This window comes from Cylas formicarius, unplaced genomic scaffold (genome assembly GCF_029955315.1).
Source record: "Cylas formicarius isolate icCylForm1 unplaced genomic scaffold, icCylForm1.1 PGA_scaffold_6__28_contigs__length_40554024, whole genome shotgun sequence".
Lineage (NCBI taxonomy): Eukaryota > Metazoa > Arthropoda > Insecta > Coleoptera > Brentidae > Cylas > Cylas formicarius.
In genome coordinates, this window is record NW_026844347.1 from 25,306,747 (window position 1) to 25,326,471 (window position 19,725).

Below are 19,725 nucleotides of genomic sequence, written 5' to 3' on the forward strand. Positions count from 1 at the left end.
TGTGTTATTATATTAATATGTTTATTTTTATTTCATTTAATGTTTATTATTTGGGAAATCTTGTCTTTAGGATTGATACAATATCGAGTAACAATTTTTTGTTGTTTTTTTTTTAATGAAATTCCCTTTCTTCCTCTTGCGAGGTTTGACGTCCCCAGTCCACTAGATGTAATGGAATTTGTCAAATATATTTTTTCTCTTCGTTTTCTACTCCTAAAAACCAATCGCATAACTATATTATCCTTTCTCTTTCCTCGCAGGATGTAACCGGACTTATTTGGGAGTCGTCGGCACTACCTACGACTTGGAATTGCACCGCCCCAAGGAGGACAAAATCCCGTTTATTTGTCATCTCACATTCACTGCCGCTGGAGACGACTACGGCGACCTCATTCAGGTAAAGTTATTTATAAAAAACTTTCGTTTAGGTATGTTTCGATTTTTGAAATTCTCCGATAAATACAAGTTTTCTAAGAAAATTAAATATCCAATATAGATTAGACTTTTGCGGTACTTAATATAAATATAAACAAAAATAAAAGCAGAATGCCACTTACCAGCAAAAGGAGAAGCACAGACTTTTCATGATTATGCAAGGAGTAAGTTTATCATGAAACCAGGCTGCGTATAATACATAATTGTCAATACAGCTCCTAAGTTTATTTGCTAATAAAAATAACACACTTTCTTAGGGCTCATTAAATGTTATTTGTATTAAAAAATATTATACAGCATGGAACATCAGGTTCCAAGTTCATGCTTCATAACGCTCAGATAATATGAAGCTGTTTTTCCATTACCATCAAATTCGGAATTAATTTTATAAAAAAATAACAGGATCACGTATAATCGATCGAGCGCATCATAATTTAAAACAAGCTACCCGACAAGATCCTATCTCTCAGTGCCGCCATAAGCCAGTCTCTCGGTGATAACATCGTGTTCGGAAAAGCCAATATTGACTCTTCCGTTCCATTAGTCCTCTTCGTAAGGCACATATAACTTTTCCAATTTCCAATTGTCTCCCGAAGATTTAAAATAACGATTTTTAGGGCCACACCGGCAATATTCCAAGACGATGCCCTGCGGAAATCATTAACGGTTTGTGAAGGAAAGCGGCTTCCGCAAAAATTTTAAGCGATAGAAAAATATTTTTACCGCTTTGAGTGTCGCAAATTTTCCTTTATTGTCTGGCCACTGTTATTTTTATGCGCCCGAATAATTTCCCTTTTAATTAACAAAACTTGTGTTTACATTGGCGCTATGAAAATTTATCAACAAACTTAATAGAATAGAAAACCCAAGAGAAGGCCATTTTGTTAAAAACCATTAGAATTTTCTATTTCTATTCTCTTAAGGTTATATTGAAGGAAGGAATCAAGGGAATGAATGTCATTTTCTTCTGACAGTTCTTGCTTTTCAAACTGAAATTCTAGAATAGTTAATTTAAATTGATTTTATGGGAGTATATTTTGCGTAATATTGAATGAAAAATTTGTGGAGCTTTGACTAAACCAATTTGCCAACAGCTTATTAATGTGCTTCAACTCTTTCTCGTTGAACCTACAAGACAATCACCTCTAACAGTAGACCTAGTGGTGCGCAATTTATTGATTTTTTTAGGTTTATGCTGAGACATATTTCTTTAATTTTTAATGGAAATAAGATTTGTATTTCAATTTGTATTGTATGTAGCGTCAATGTGTAAATGTCAAATTATAAACCGATTCGTCAAGTGTTGTGTTAAGTGACAAGTGCGAGTGCCAATCAAAAACTGATCTTCTCTCAGTTCTTAACACGTTAAGTAACCATTCAACATTCAATACTTGTACTTGACAAAGTTTATATCGGCTATAAGTTTGCACCCGTTTCAATAAAAAATGAGGAATATCTCTGATATATAATAATAAGAACGGTCCATTTAGAGTAGATTTTGAAAAACGCTAAAGTAAGACCCAGTTTCACTGAAAAATATGCGTGGAATAGGTGTAACCTTAAAAAATATTAAGTTAATTAAGAAATATTAGTTGGAAGGCGGCTAACGTCAAATGGCACTATCGCAATCCATGATAAATGTAGCTTTGTAGATGACTTTGTTTTATTTCAAATGTTCGTAACCTAAGTAACAAAATTAGTTGCGAGAATATTAAGAATATAGAGCAGAAAATAATAAAGTCAATGCCAATGTCAAAATGCCAATTTTCTCGTCGACCACTACTAGTTATACAGAATACATTCATTTCAAATTAAAAAAATTAAATAATTGAAACTCCTCATAATGTTGATAAAGATAAAGATAGCTTTATTTACATAAGACTTGAGTTACAAGTGTTGGATGTTATAATATAAAATTATGTTAGCATAATCAATTAATTCATAATAATAATAATTAATAATTTTAGATAAATAACAGACATATAGATAATAACAAATAACGAATACGTATTAAAAGGTATCACAAGAAAGAAAATCCTTAATATTTTAATAGGCGAGACTTGTTTTTAAGGGTGTATTTGAATTTCAGTTCGATAAGCAAATTTGTTTTAGGTTTAGCAAATTTGTTTTAGGTTTTTGTATGTTAAGATTTAATTCTACTGAAAGTGGTACAATTTAGTATGTACATACTAGGAAGTATCAATAAAGAGTGTTGTGTTGTCCGTAAAAGGCATTTCTGCATTATAAAGACTTAAGAGAATGAAAAAGAAACCTGATGATGGAGCCTTCATATGACAAAGCAATAAACAGAAAGTTTTTTGAGAATGTGAGCCATCTGTTCGAAATAGCAGAGTCTCGAATCTACATAAACTGCGAGGAACTTTACACTTAACTAACTAACCTCTTATTTAAATTCCGTGTTGAAAACCCCTTCATCTTAGTTTTACATTTAATTAGTATCAATTAATTAATTTCGGCATAATGTTTCATTTGCTCAAGAGTTGTCTTGGTTGTAATGCTAAGTTACTCAGACGATGTTGCAGAGACGGTAGAAACTGCATCATCCGCAAAAAGGGAAAAGTAAGTACGGGGGAAAGAAAGAAAACACATCATCATCCATAAACACTATAAACAATAAAGCACCGAGTAAACTTCCCTGAGGTACACCGCAATTCACTGACCTAGAGTCAGAGACGTATTCAAATCCTAAGGTGTCTCGCAATTTGACCAACTTCGTACGACCTCCAAGAAAAGACCTTAACCAATTTAAGGCGTTACCTCTAATACCAAAATGTCAACATCGACCAAGTCAAATGCTCTTTGTAGATCGAACAAAACGCATGCTGTTTTCCTTTCTTCTAACTTACCAAGAATATGCTTATATAAACAGAGAACGGCATCCTGCGTTGATCGATTTGTTCGAAAACCAAATTGCATTTTTGAAAAAATAGATACGAGTGCTATAGCTCTCTAATTTGAAAACAATAATGCACCATTTTTTTATAGAGTGGAGCGATTACTGCATTTTTTAGAATGCTAGAAAAGGATCCATGAAAAAAGGAATAATTAATGAACTTGTCGGTTGCCGAATTTATTTCAACTCTAATTTATTTTTCAATTTCCAGATTATTGTGTTTGAAATTGCAAAAAATCGCATTAATAAAAATCTAACTGAATATAGGCTTTTTCACTAATTGATGAAATTTACACCTATTCGGTTAAAGCGAAAAGCAATGTTGGCAATTTTGACAAATTAACAAAAAAGCTCCCTCCCAGTTCTGATTCTAATAAAATAAATTAGTACCTTATACAAATTCTGTTATATGTTTCCGATGCGTACAAATTCTGGGCTCCCCATGTCAACTTTGATGTTGATAGCGTAATTATCCCGGCCAGAAATAAAAAATTGTAACTAAAATTAAGTGAAATTATCGGCTTTTTTATTTATTAATTTGCCGAGGGACTGCCTATTTTATCTCCTTATAAAAGACATTTTTGTCCTTATCTGTGCTAATCCAATCTTAGTTTGAATTTAATTAATTATGGATTTAGCTTTTTCAATAATAAAACAATAATATCACAATGTACTAATAATTGTTTCTACTCCTCATTCTACAATACCCAATTATGTACGCATCAAAGGTGTGGGAAGTGTCACTAAAAAACGCCACCTTAGTTACTCACGATCGCGAGTGACTTCGGATATTTCCGGCACTTCAGTAACGTTTTTGGGACCGATCGGATGTTTCCGATATATTACATATTTAATCAGTTCGAATCAAATATATGACATTTTAATCACAAGTTTGTTTTGGCGCTAGCGGAGAGAATGCTTAAAAGATGAGCGAGTGTCTGAAGAAGTTTAACAACGTGTTGCCTATTATACTATAAAATATTATAACTGAGGAATCTTGCGCTCAAAATATTAACACTCACCAGAATCATGTAGATGAAATTTGTTTGTTGATAGAATAATCATGTTATTAAAATTGGTATTTTATTTAGATTGTAACCAGATGATTCTTTTGAGACCAGCATTTGTTTTCAAATATCGAACACATCTATTGGTTGGAAGGAATAAGTAAACGTACCCATTGAGTTCAAAATATTTTTGCAGGTTTAAATTATTTAAGCAATTGGAAAAATGAAAGTTTCATCTTTACAAGAAACGAGCGGGTACTCACTTAGATTCAAATAGTATTTCCGTCAGTAGCGTAGAAACCAGCCACTTGCCCCTGTCGTACGCCTCTGGAAGTAGCTAGAAACGTTTAATAATAATCAACTAGAGTGCACAGTATCTACACTTCTTGTGTATCTCAAGAATACTTTAAATAGTTTTGGCTAGTACTCAACAAAAATTGTTTCTTAAATTTTACATAAAACACTCTTTAAATGTAACGCAAAGATTTAGATTGAATTTTAATATTATGAGCTCGGTCGTCTTTCAGTTTATATATTTCCAATTATGCTATCAGAGACATGCCCGGTATTAATACTACCCCTCCGGGATTTGGCCTACCACGGAAGGTCTGGTCCACTCTAAACAGAATAAGAACTGGGCATGGAAACTGTACAGACTTCCGGTATAAATGGGACCAAACCCAATGTCCCGAATGTGACTGTGGTGCAGAGAGGCAAACAATCCAGCACATTACAACCGAATGTCCTATAAGAAGATACGACGGTGATCCAGAGGACTTCCTGTACGCGACTCCAGCATCGATTGAATACATCTATAATTTAGATATTAAATTGTGACTTAATTATGTACTGTGTATATTTATGCCATACGCTAAATAAATAAATAAATTTCCAATTATATAAAAGTAACTGAGTTCGATGCAGAATTCAAAAGTAGATTAGGTAAGTCATAATTTCCATTTGAAAAAAAAAAGACTTGATTGCCGTCACCTATTTTTGGAGTCAAAAAATTTTAAGAAAAAAGCTCCCAGTTCAAAATTAAAATGAACTTGACTAACCAAAAATTTACGTAGGTTTGATAGGGTGGTCGGTTTATTATTGGATGACATTTTATCTAAGAATTTGTAAAAAATATTTTTTTGAAAACTTTAAAAAGATAATTGTTGGGATTCACTTATACTTTTTGAATATTAATTATTTTGAATATTAATTATTAATTATTATTATGCATATAAGATGTTTGCATATTCGTGGACATACCAATTTTCTTATATTCAATAGAAAACCCTATATATTAATGTTTAAATGCATCGGAACCTTATTGACATATTTCTTATATAACTAGTCTGAACTCCTAAATACAGATCGGAAGAGTTTCCATCACCCCAGTGGGAGCTTCATCTCTATTCGCTCAAAAAGACACCTCCAAAGGTGACCTTAAGGCGCTATTCAACGTTTGGCTCGTAAATCGCAACTTTGACAAGAAAATGTCATAGGACTTTAATAAATATTGATGGGCTATTTTGATATTTCCAAAATAAATAAATAAAAGGTGATTAAAAACCAACATTAAAAAATTAAATTGGAAAATTGTTCAGTTTCAAATGATGGAAACACCTAATTGTAATAATTTTATCGCAAAAAATTATAAACGAGTAACATTGTATAGTATAAGTACTTAAAAAATTTGTAAATTAGCAATAAAACGTATTTTAATTGTGACAGGAAAACATGGCAAAAAATAATGAGCACTACCGAAACATCTCTTGCTGTGAGTTTGGAAATCAATTTCTGAAAATTTCATGCCGCCTGAGTTAGTCATTTTTTATTGTTACGGTATTAAAAAAACACCTTAATATACAGAATTTTTTTAAGATAAGAAAGTTGTTGGTTGTCCACGAAAATACAAACACCTTGTATATATAACAGTATAATATGTTTCTACTCCATTCTGTAAAATACGGGAAGCGTCACTTTACCACGTCAGTTTCTTTCAGTTTAAAAAACTCGTGCCATTAGACACTATTTTCCACTTCCTTCAGTAAAATACCTAACTATACATCGATCTAGCATGCGAAAAGTGCCATTTACCGTGTCAGTTTCATTTCGCATGGATCCGAGTCACTTTTTATGTCACTCATTTATTAATATTAAATACTCGCTTCACTAATTTCAAAAACTCGTGAACTCAAATGCCGTTTACCACACTTGTTGCATAATACTATAAATACAAGCCACTGTTGCGTCTAAGTTTTGGTTAGTTTCTGAAATAATAAACGGACCATCCGATGAAAACCTTCAAGCCCTCGTACTTGGTAATCTAGCGGGCAATATCGACATTTTGTAGCACCAATTTCGTATTATTTGCACCCCATCTACGTATGACGTACGTTACAAGCACAGAGTGCGTTGTGCGATTAAATATGCGCGTGTAAATTTAATTTAATAATAATTGCGTTGGCGATGCAGAGAGCCAGTCCGGAATTATTGAAGAGCATAACAGGATTTTGATACCGAACCAGGACGACCGTCAGCCTTGTCTAGTTTATTTGATAAACCATCTGTCGGACGGGCTCAAATGTGTTTGCCCTATGCGTTTTTTTTATATGTGCATTGCGTGGAATTTCGAACGTTCGACGAGCAAATCTCGATTTGGCAATTTCGTTTGGCGGTGATGAATTTATTATCCGTTTTTGTTGGGACGGCAAACATAAACCCATCAACAATCTCGCACGCCCTTAAAAAAATGATGAATTTTGTTGATGTTTACGTGTTAAAATGCAGGAGACCGCTTAGTAGTGATTTCATAAATTTTAAAGCAAACTACGTGAATGCGGTTTTGCAGAAAGAAAGGAAGAAAATATAAACGTGGTAAATACAGCTTAAAAAAAATCAAAATTTCATTTTAATCCAAAAATGTCAATCGGCAAGCTAGCAACAATGTTTCTAAAGACGCGAAAGTTTGGTAGGATCTACACCGATAGCCAAGCGGCAATAAAAGCTATGCAATCCAGCAAAATAACATCTAAGTTAGTTTTGTATTGTCATAAGGCTTGAAACAAGATATCAAGTCACAATAAAGTGACACTGTCAGGGGTAACAGGCCACAAGGGTAACGAAAGCGAAGAAAAAATGACCCGCGAAGGCTCATCAAGGCGCTTCAATGAAGATTATGGTGGAGAAATCCTAATGCGGACCAAGAAACTCCTTTCATCTACCAAATTTAGAACAGACACTGCTTGCTTAAAAGACATCTGGGGGCAGAGGAAAACATTGCAGATTCTGCCAAGACAAGGAGGAAACAGTAACACACGTACTATGATATTTTGAATGCCTATCTCGACAGTGCGTTTTCACCTGCCAGGCGTAACCAGAGGCAACCGCAAACAACGTGTGTTACCCCAAGGAGTCACTATGGACGCTGTGTAGTCTAATCAGAGAGAGGAATCTAGATAAGGCTCTATAGATATAGAAAGAATCGCAATAAATCCTTTACGAAGAAGCTAATTGCTAACTCTCCCAAATCTTGGATCTTGAAAGTTAACCGAAAATTTAGAAAAACCAAAACTGATCATTTTTTTAGTGCATATATATAACCTATCAAAAAAAGAAATACTAATTATTTTTGATATATTGGTTATTTTAGAATATAAGAAGCTTGAAGAATTATAAGTGTCCCATTAACTCCCAGAGTACATGGGCTCGAGTCAGAAATGTATCGGCCCTTAATACATACTTAATTATATATTATTAATATTTAAAAAATTAAAAGCTTCTGCAATAAAAATTCTAAAATTGCAATATTATTGTCACTCCACTACTTATTCGTTTTCAATCAAATAAGTTATGAACTGGATGACAAAATTAATTGAAATTTATTAAACCTACCGAACAAACCCCGGGCAAACACCGTAAAAACGTCGTAAATGAGGGTTGCAACGGTTTCCATTTTCCGTGGAAACAAATTACCAATTTAAACGTTTTCACAATCCAAAACATTTCGATTGTGCTATTGTGTACCCGATAAAACCAAATTAGTATTAATGTAAAAATTGTTTTACGTTATTATTTGGCTTTAAAATCATGCGGAAACCAAAATATAGGGCAACTGGCAATTGAAAATTCACTAATCCTATTGTTATTGCTAAAATGTTTATTTTTGTTTGTGATGGTTTATTCCTTTAACGTTTAACTTTATATAATGCGATGCAAATTCATCCATTTTTGCCATTATATTTGTGTAAACTTGAGCAGAGCATTGTACTTGCGTTAAGAACCACAGATTTTCTTGATAGATGGAAACCGGATGGTAACCAAGAAAAACTTGGTATTTTCCTGTTTAGGGCGTTTCGGGCACATTAAAAATTATAGAAATTAAATCTCGCGTGTCGAGCGTAGATAATCCAAATAGGGTAGGTAATTAATCAAGTACCCATAAAGGCGTTGCTATAGCAACAACAAATTACTTTTACAGTTATTCTAAAAGTGCGTACACATCTGGCGACCGCAAGGGGCCGAAGCCATTCGACCGAATTCATTCGATGTTTTCGGCGTTCGATGGAAATTTGCTCTGCCGTCCATATTACGGTGAACGAATTCGTTTGCTGTCATTCATTCAGTTTCGCGGATATTTTTCAAGCAAACTTTTGTTGTAAGTGGTAAATATGGCATCCGATGCGGACATAATTATTGCAAGTGCATTGTATATTATTATTACTGAGGCGGAAGCCGAAGCAGGGAAAGAGTCCCCTAAAAGGAATAGACTTAATTAATCTTCTCAAAGCTGAAATGGAATACGAACATTTTCAAAATTTTTGCCGAATGAAGTGTGCTGATTTTGAATGGCTATTAAATGAAATGATCCAAAAATCGCGAAAGATACAAAGTTTAGAGAAGTCATACCGCCAAAAGAAAGGTTAATGTTAACCCTATGATATTTAGCTACTTGTGACTCATATATAAATTTAATGAATACTTTTAAAATTTCAAACAACTCATTTCAAGGATCATACCAGAAGTTTGCTCCGCTATAATTGATACACTTCAAGAATCCGTAAAAGTGACTAAAACAGTTAAACATAATGCTTTAAGTATTTATTGAAAATGTCTAGGGTTCATATAAAAAAAATATCAAAAAATTCCTTAAAGACTATTTTTAAATGCATTAATAAAACTTATAATGGGTGTCGTTGGATTATAAGGTTGCTGTAGCATAGATGGTAAACATTGCGTACTTCAGGCACCAGTACACAGTGGCAGCGACTACTTTAATTATAAAGCAAAATTTAGTATAGTTTTATTGGGAGTTGCTGATCCAAATTATTGCTTTTTGTTTGGTGATGTTGGCTGTCGAGGTAGGACTTCAGATGGAGGTGTGCTAAAGAACTGCACATTCTGGAAAAACCGCAGAATAACGAGCTCCATTTACCACCTGATGACATTCTACCTAGTAGAGATGTGAAAGTTCCCTATGTATTTGTAGGAAATGATGCTTTTAGCCTTAGTGAGCATTTAATGAAGGGCTATCCAGTAGAACAAAATAAGGTTCTAAGAAACATATCTTTAACTATAACTTTTTAGAGCAACGCGTTATTGAACATTTTTTCGGCCTCATGTCAGCTGTTTTTAGAGTTTTCAAAAAAGTGATGGTCCTATTACCTGAAAAAGTCACTTTGGTAGTATTAGCATGCATCTATTTACACAACTTCTTAAGAAAAAGTAAACATTCCCGCAAGACTTACACTCCACTAGGGTCATTTGATGAGGAGAAAGAACGAAAAATTATTCCTGGACTTTGAAGACGGAAACGAAAATAAAAATGCAGAGTCCTTCCTTCCAATACCTAAGAGAGGACGAAAAAGTTCGACAAATTGTGAAGCAATTAGAAATGAGTTTGCTGAATATTATATAAGCAAAGCGTCAGTTGGCAAAATACAAATGCATAAAAGTTAGGTGGCGAATAATAATAATCTGTCTTATTACTGCCTATACACTGCGGTCGAAAAAATCCCCTCCCTATTTTTAAAAAATAATAAGTGTGGCGTTAAACCTCATTTTAGAAGCAATTTTATTGCCCGTTTGAAGTTGACATTTCAACTTATGACGCATGCGCCACTTGTGATTTTCTATTTAGGGATTCGTCACAACTGACGAACAAATGAAAGCATTGAAAAAATCTCATTACATAATATGAAAACAGACGCAAATCTAGGTTAAAATAACAAGTTTTTCTTTGAAAACAATATATCATAATATTATGTTCAGTCGTTAGCAGTGTTTTTAATTTCTTTTGGTGTAAACCGATCCATAAAGAAGAACATATCTTTAAAAGCGAATCAGCTTTAAAAGAGTTATCTTGTTTTTGTCTTTCATGCCGGAATGACATCAATAAAGATTCCATTTTCTTTTTGACTTCTCCTGTATCGCCTTTCATAATTTTGCTGATATCACAGGCATCAATTTTCTTTATTTTATTTTTGTAATCTTGATGCACTGGATTCCATGAAACATCCAATAAGTTTTAAACAAGAATTAGTCCACTCCATTATCGCAAAATAGAAAATCAAAACAAAATCGCGACGACGCCGGTCGACACTTTAATTGGAAGAATATACACTAAACACGGCCAAACGAATTCGTTCTTCAATTTTCTTTTGATGTACCACCCGGTGAGCGCACTCTCGCGAAGGCAAACACATACGTTCGCTGCCGTTTGTCGGACCGTGCACATTTACCGAAGGCGTTCGATACAATGGCTTCGGCCACATGCGTTTGCCAGGTGTGTAGGCGCCTTAATGAATTTATATAGGTGTGCTTCAATTAACGACACCGGTAGAAGGATGGCATCATCGTCTTGAAAAAGCGCATCTAAATATTTATGAATTGCATAAAATCCTTCAAGAAGCAACATGATACTACGATATTATTGTTAAACAAACTGAGCTGACTATGAACATCCAAGGAATACGCCCGAAACCCAAAGGTTTTATGATACCGCCCGAAACAAACTCAAACCAAACCCTTACTGAAAACTGCCAATCACCTAATATTAATATTCATTTATAATTTGAAAATTATGAGATATAGAACTGTGCTCGAAAGAGCAAAATTTAAGCCAACCTCCTGATTTACGGCATGTTTAATAATAAATATTAAAAATTATTTTTGACCAGTACTTTACCTGCCATATTTTGTAGGAAGTGTAGTAAACCCTATGAAATATATACTAAACGGCTGGCTACTACCAGATGCGTACGACAGGGGCAAGTGACCGGTTGGCCCTCACCAAACTTTCCGCCACTGGCGGAATTGCCGTTTTTTGATTCTTTTTCTTTATATGCAAATAATAGGCTCTTTCTTTGTAAGTTAAACATAAAGTTGCGCAATTAATTTGATGTTTATTATGTCGGATATTTTGGTTACAATCTAGATAAAACAGCAATTTTAATAACTTGAAAATATAAAGCATAGCAAATGATTCGGCTTAAATCGTATTAATTATTATTATTAGCCAGTTTAACAGCGCGATACCATGGAAGTCCATACAGAATGGTGAGCTGATCGAAAATACAACAAAGTGCTTTACGGACAAATTTTGTTCATATATGTTTCCTCCTAGGCGGGGTTGTTCCTATTTTTTTTCTTTAAATAGAAATGTGGTCTAGCGAAATCTTCCTTAAAAATACCAAATATCTTTTTGACTAGTTTTGGTGCAAACCTACACAACAATTAATTCCAAAAATCTATTCACGTATCATGCGATTAAATGCTGGCTTGCTTGGTACAAGAATATGTTGCTGGGCATACGCATACTTCAATTTTTCAAAGATACTTTAAAGGCACCCATGTACAATTCTGCCTTTTAACCCAAACCAAAAGTTGTGCGACTCTGTATATTCCACGATGGGACATAACGACACAGGGTAAGTTGCGGATACGGAAGCCTAAAGCCCTCCATTATAAAAAAAAAATGGCATTATGCAAATCCTTTCGACAAAGCAATTTGTCACTCATTACAGTGGATCAATAAGTTTGAAATTATCCGCTAATGGAAGCTGAATTTTTTTGGTCAATCCAAACCGGCGAGGCGGAGATATAGGGCTGAACGGACATAGTTGGAAAAAGTTTCCAAAGCGATTTCAGCCCGGAAAATGTCGAAATATGCAAATACGAAACAATTGGAGGTTCGGTTTTTTGAATCTTTATTGATGTTATGATTGGTGGTAGCGACGAAGTTTTCTATATACTTTATACTGAACGTTGTTAAAAATATATTAGATAGTTATAATTTACGAAATATCAAAACTTTTTAAATAGAAAACAATACGCACATTTTTCATATAAAAGTCAATTTAATTTAAATAACCGTTCATCCATGATGAAAGTTTTATTTATTGAAATGCTTCTTCGCTAAACTTTTGGCATTCCATTAGTCAGTTTATTTTGCATTTTTTAGAAGTCAACATTAATTCCGTGAAACTTGACATTTTCTGCCTGAATCGCCATAGCCCTTACAGTATAAAATTAAATACAACAGTAAGAAAAAGAAAAAAATAAAAAAATTAGGATATGCTAAATTTTTTCGACAGAATAAACATATTTTACTATTTTCAATCTGAACCAATAATTTGTCATAAATATTCTTAGGTTCTTCTAGGTTCCAAATTATAACAGAGAATAACAAGTAATAAGTTCCGATGAAAAATTTTAATTTTCTGGATTCGAATTTTTAACATTTATTTAAAAATCGAAAACTCTGGTCCTTCTTTAAGGGGGTCGCAAATATATACCACATTTTCTTAAAATTCAAAAGCCAATGGAAAAATTGAAATTCTAGAAGTTAATTTAATTTATTATTTCAGTGTTCAGTCAGAGAACAAAAATGCATTTTCTGTAAACTCTGCGACCTGAATTATCTAATGACAGAATGAATCTAATCTTTCCTCCCTTGTTACAGGTGACCTTTGATAGTTTCACCCTAGGCCGTTTCGTATCGTTCACCGTCGACGGCTGTCCTGATGGTGCCCTACAAATCACTGAGGCAAACCGTCCGCAGGTAAAGAAGTTACTCTGCTTTATCGGGCTTTACGAGTCGCGGAGCGCACACTGCTAGAATTTATCGATATTTAGGGCCGCAAATAAAATTCTAAAGTGCCTGAAAATCCACTAAATTTCGTTTGGGCGAGCTAAGAAAATAAACAGATTTATGCGATCCTGTCTTTGAGTAAAAGGAAGAGCTTTGTTACGCAAAAGTCGTGTGTTGCATTTAAACTACCAATAATTCCAATTTTTTCTGTTGAAACATCATCTGGATAATAGAAACTGTAGTGGGTGATGATTGAGAGAGTGGCTTACAAGATTAATAATATAGACTTATGGCAGATGAAAACCATTTCTGGGGATATATATGACTGTTTACAGGAAATACTTTCATTTTGATTAGTGGTTTTTGTTTAATACAATAATAGTTTTAGTTTTTCATATTTTCGTCTCTATGATCTAGATAAAAACCTTCGAATCTGTAAACGAAATCATTTTCTGGAATACATATTTCTTGAAACTAGTGACCATATATACCGGTCAGTTTTAAATATGGGATATATATATTCTCAATGTAAAATTTCTAATTTATAGCGCTCCGACTCAAACAAAGTTATCATCTTTCTAAAATCCTACAGAGGAAAGGAAAAATGAATGTTTATCTGTGAAACTTTATAAGTTCTGACGAGACTAATTTCATAATGGGAACCTAGGTGTTTCAAGTTATCACCGTCGCATTGTTCTGGTGAACTCGAGATTAAAAAAATCGGCCAAAGAAGTTTTTTCGGCAGATAATTCTCTTTTTGTCTCAAGTGTGAAATCACAATGATGATATGACGTCATATTCAAAAATTATGATAACTTTACCGTACAATGTTACTATTCCCGCACGTCAGATTCCTAAAAGCTAACAAATTTTGTAAACATCGTCGGGCTATAGGTGATATTTCGTAAACACTAATGCATTATGGACGGTATTCCAACGTGAACTCTATCTACTCCAATTACGCGCCAATGGACACCTTGTTTGTTCAATAACCATTTTCCTTTGTATCGGTTAATGAGCGAATTGGTCCATCTCCGCGCTTTAATATCTGCGAGCGACTATAATTATTAAGGGTCACAATTAACACCCGTTGATAAATTAGTTAGTATGATAATAATGACGATGTGTTTGGTTCTAGGTCGGTGGATCGTGGTGCGGAACGTCTTGGGGCCCAGTGATATACTATAGCGAAACCAAATCCATAACGATTCACGTCAACCTGTTGAAATTGTCAAAGGTTGAGAACGGATATAATTTCGACTACCGAATGGAGTACAAGTTTTTAAAGAAGAGATCTGCAATCGTCAGATACGGCGGCAGTAAGTTAAATTTTATTGCACCACAATTAATACTTTAAATAAAGAAATTGGAAAGATCCTCTTAAAGTTCGCCAAATAACATTGTTGTGTAACGCAGATTTTCATAAGCATTCATTTACTGATAGAGGTAGAGAATAGTTTAAAAAAGTATCACGAAAATTTGAATTTTTGGGGTTAATAATATTCGTCGACCGGGTGTCCAATATATAATATATAAATTATTGTAATATACCTATTTTTTTAAGCGTTTGTATCTTAAAGAGTCAGTATTTCATTTGAGAAAATCGATTTTTGTTTGAACATAGCCAGTCAAAAAATAATCTACGCCAATAATTTCTACGTAAAAACATATATATAAAAACATTTCCATATTTCGAGTTTCAAAATCTCCCAAAATAAGGAAGTAATTATAATTTTATTTTTGCAAACAAGTATTAAACTATCCTGAGAAGCCCCGTGATGGTAACTGAAATTGCACACCGTGTATATGTACGTTATTTTATTTGCACAGATTTAACATTCTAATATGTGCAAATTTGCAGTATGCAGTATCACGAGTATTTGAAAAATAATTTGAATTTTTGGGGTTAATAACATTCGTCTACCGGGAGTCCAATATATAATATATAAATTATTATAAAATACCTATCTTTTTAAGCATTTGCATCTTAAAGAGTCGGTATTTCATTGGAGAAAATCGTTTTCAATTTGAACATAGCCTTTTGCATGGTATTATATTTTTCAAAAGGTTTTAAAGAAATATATTCTATGACCCGTCAAAAAATAAACTGATTTCTACGTAAAAACATATATATAAAAACGTTTCCATATTTGGAGTTTCAAAATCATCCTGCTTTTCGCAAAATAAGGAAGTAATTATAATTTTATTTTTGCAAACAAGTATTAAACTATCCTGACATACCCCGTGAAGGTAAATGAAATTGCACACCCGGTATATATACGTTATTTTATTTGCACAGAGTTAACATTCTAAAATGTGCAAATTTGCAGTATGATATTCATTAGCAACTCCAAGAAAGTTCTGCGAAATTTCTACAAAACCTTAAGAAACAATATTGTAACAAATAGCTTTTGCTTAGTTTTGGGTAACGGATTACTTACTTTTACTAGAAGTCAATATTAGATATTGGCGATGCTTTTCTAAATAAATATTCCATGACATTTTTTTAACTAGACACACAGATAGAATTAGAAATACAGATATCAACCAACAATAACCACTTAAAATCCGAAAGAAATCTAATTTACTAATTAAATTGGCCTTTTGTATGCCACTTTTATCAAGACTTTTACGCACGCCTTCTCCGCGAGCGGGAAAAGAATAAAAACCCTCGAAACGTCAACTTCAGAGAGCTTAAAACCCATTCCGCTCCGGAGCTTGGAAAAGCCCATTGTCTGCCTTAATTTAGTTTAAACGACTGTCGCCTCTAAAGAACCGTTGTAGAATATGTACAAATATTTAGTTTCTTAGTTATTTTATTGAGACCTTAGTTTGTGTTTTCTTCCTTGGAAACAGTTGCACACTTGTAAATTACGGATTATTTGCTCTAGTGCAAATTGCTGCCCTAATTCGTTTACAAAACCAGTAAAACCGTTTCGCAGAATATTTCCCTAGTATTTTTATGGAGGGCAAACGAATGTCATGGAATTTCGTTTCTTTACATGAAAAATCTAGGATTTCCCATTTTCAAGTCGCTCTGGCGGTCGTTATGTTCTGTGATTGAAACTATATCAAATTTCAAAATTTCCATTCTTTGTTTCTACGTTAGTCTTTCTTTAAACATACACTTTGCTTATTTGGATTTAACTCTTTAATTAATACAATCCCTATTATATAGGATATCAACAAATGATAGCACAAAGTTTAACGGTTGATTCTATTCGAGAAAATGTCCTTTTCAATTTTTAGACCAAATTAAAACACCTAATGCTAGGGGGGTTTTGGCTGACTTCAAAAAATGTTCTCAAACATTATTGTTTCTAATTTTTTTGTGATTTTTAATGCTTACAATTAAAAAACGTTTAAAAGATACACTTTCGTTACTCCACAATAAAATTAATCTTTGTTTTCTTTGATATTAAGTTCTCGAGTAGAATCATTCCTCGATTTTTTTATCATTTCCGGATATACTTATTCCTGACCTGAAAAAGTTAGGGAATTGTAATTGATTGACTAAAGATAATTTTGTGTCTATTTTTGAACCCTTCCATTTTAGAAAATCAGTTATATGAACAATGAAAATATTCTTGCGCAATCCTTGGTTTCACAGTAAGATGTGATTGGAAGAACCTTGTTATATAAACTCTACTAATAGTTAGAGTAAAGCGCAAAAGTAGTGAAAAGTGGACAATCCGTACAATCTAATTTAAACCTCATTCGACGTTAATTTTTGCTACCGCGACGAAGCGGATAAGTTTTAATGAAACATGTTTTTTGGCAACTACTGCTTTCCTAATTTGCCTAACGACATTCTCGTATAAAATGTTTCAAAACACTCGGACAAGAGGGCAACATTCGTATAATTACGAAGTGCATAAATATCATTATTTCTGTTTACTCGAAAATGAGGTCGGAATCTCATTAGAAGCAACGAGACACGGAATAGGGATTCTGCCTTTAAAACCTTTGAATGCCGGACGGGATGTAAAGTCCTGGTTCCTAACTAACATTTACTGAAGAGACCAAATAAGAAGCGTAGAGCGAATTATTCATTTTAAATTGCGCCAGACTCTACGCTATATCCTGGTTGAAGAAAAGGAAAATTACCGTTGATGTGATAAGGACGAATTATCACCCAAGAAGCACAAAAACTATTTGATTTGTGTATCAATAACATCAGGCTTTATGTTCCAAACTCCATTGCATATTTTAGAGTAAACAATGCAATTCTTCTGAAATTATTTTGCCATAAACTGTAATAACAACTAAAAACATTGATGGCAATTTTCAAACAAACCTTGAGCTACTTTTTGCAGTAGTATGAGCATCAGTCTAATATTTGTTCTAGAGGAATTATAAAATACAAGGTGCTTCATTAGAAAAATGTATTCTACCATGCAATGCAGACCCTCCTGTATAACGCAGAACTAGGTCGTCTACACATACATGCGACCTTGGTACAAAACCCAAAAAATGTCAGGATTCTGTGACTTCAAACATGGCTGTAATAAACATCTTACTTGAGCAATCTTTTGAACAGAAAACATGGAAAATATATACCTGATATAGGGAAATATTAGAAAAAGGCATCAGAAAATAAGGGGGAACCGGAAACGAATCCGCTGAAATTGATTTAATTTTCGGACAAACGATGTGTATCGTTATTCGTCTATATATTTTAGTATACTGGATTGAGGTGGTGCAAAGTATGTTCTGCATTGACGGTAGACACTCAAAAACAAAAAACAAAATTAAAATGTAACATTTATGAAAACTGAACTGAGGTGGCTTTTACTTAATGAAAATCCATTTATCAAAATAAATAAGAACTAAAAGTTCAGATTTTCACGAAATTATATATTATGACATGATTATTGTTTCGACAACACCGTGTCTTTATCAAATGTAATATTTACAAACTACCTGCTACTATATATACCGAAAAATGACCATAAAACCTTAATTAATGTTGTTGCGAGAATTTAAGTTCAATAAAGGAGAGGTATCTAAATCTAATTGATCGTTAAGCAATACATTTGAATGTCTCATTTTGTTAATCTCCATGGCTTCCAATAAGTTTAATTTTCTACTTTTTGTGGCTGTGTGTAATATATCAAAATTGTCGTTAAAAATGTGTTTTTCTGTGTTTAAGTGTGTAGCATAATTAAAATCTAGAAAGAGAAAGGAGAAGCGGCAGTATGCTTGAAATATAATTTTTTTCTTCAGGTGCTCCATTAATTTTTTTCAATGGATCTGCGCCTCCTACGGATATTCCCGAACCAGATTATTACCTGGGGGAACTAATAGCTGGCACGTACTGTTCCCGAATATTCAGCGACTGTGATAAGAAACACTGCCGTCTCCAATCACCCAACTTCCCGGGAATCTACCCTAGGAACCTTACCTGCTATTACGCCGTACGGCAGCACGAAATACCACCAGGTAACAACTGCCCGTTTTAGGGAAAAAAAAATCTGAACGGTTAGTTCCTGACAAAACCAAAACCAGAAAATTTAATTCTTGCTGCGATGTTATAAAAAGTTAACCAAGTTACAGCTGTCAATTCATTACTCCTTTAGCTAAGTTTTTTTACATTTGATCCTAAAATTGGTAAATTTAAAATTTTCGTATTCTGCAATCCTCTATTGAACCGCTATATAAATATAAAACTACACTTTTTGCGTCATCTTAATCCTTCTAAAGACTTTTATTTGGGCGCAGGTTTGAGAAGTGTGTAGGAACGGAAGCGCAAGTCCCAGAACATAAAAATACAAATGTAATTTCAATTATATTTAATCTTTTAACTTTGGCAAACTTTTCACACGCTGTCAAACTTTTATACTGTCAAATATTTACACTCCCAAATATTTACTCAACCCTCAGACTCAGCTCTAGTTCGAAGTCCGTTACTGTGTGAGGAGGTAACTTATACAGGTAGTCTGAGGGTTTTGGTCCCCAGTTGTGAGTACTTGATTCTATTCACTGCTGGGCATCTGCACAATCATCATATCAGTAGAGGTTAAAGTAAAAGTGCTTGAAAAACTGACATTATGTATATATTTAACATAACAATTTTATCATCATTGTTGACTGCGTTGCTGTTGGTTATAATATGAATTAATATACATTCTTTAAAAAATGTTATTGACAAATGTTAAAATTGCCACCTAATTACCTAAAACCGAAAATGATACTGATTGCAGGTCTAAAATGGGATTTGGAAATTTTCTGTTGATTCGAATTAGCAACATATTAACATGTGTTGGAAATTTCGAAATCGTGCA

General features: G+C 33.5%; 1 protein-coding gene and 1 pseudogene across 3 annotated transcripts in view; both read left to right on the forward strand.

Moving 5' to 3' along the window:
- LOC132703517 (uncharacterized) overlaps positions 1-19,725 on the forward strand; it is a 90,959-nt gene that overhangs the window by 52,144 nt on the left and 19,090 nt on the right. For all 3 annotated transcript variants that reach the window (XR_009619093.1, XM_060672833.1, XM_060672834.1), the window contains 4 exons: positions 261-397; positions 13,313-13,411; positions 14,580-14,760; positions 18,668-18,883. Coding sequence is in view for 2 of the 3 variants with exons in the window: in XM_060672833.1 (XP_060528816.1) it covers positions 261-397; positions 13,313-13,411; positions 14,580-14,760; positions 18,668-18,883 (633 nt within the window). In the remaining variant the exon portion in view is untranslated. The remainder of the gene's footprint in view (positions 1-260; positions 398-13,312; positions 13,412-14,579; positions 14,761-18,667; positions 18,884-19,725) is intronic.
- Positions 9,021-9,817, forward strand: LOC132704153 (uncharacterized; annotated as a pseudogene).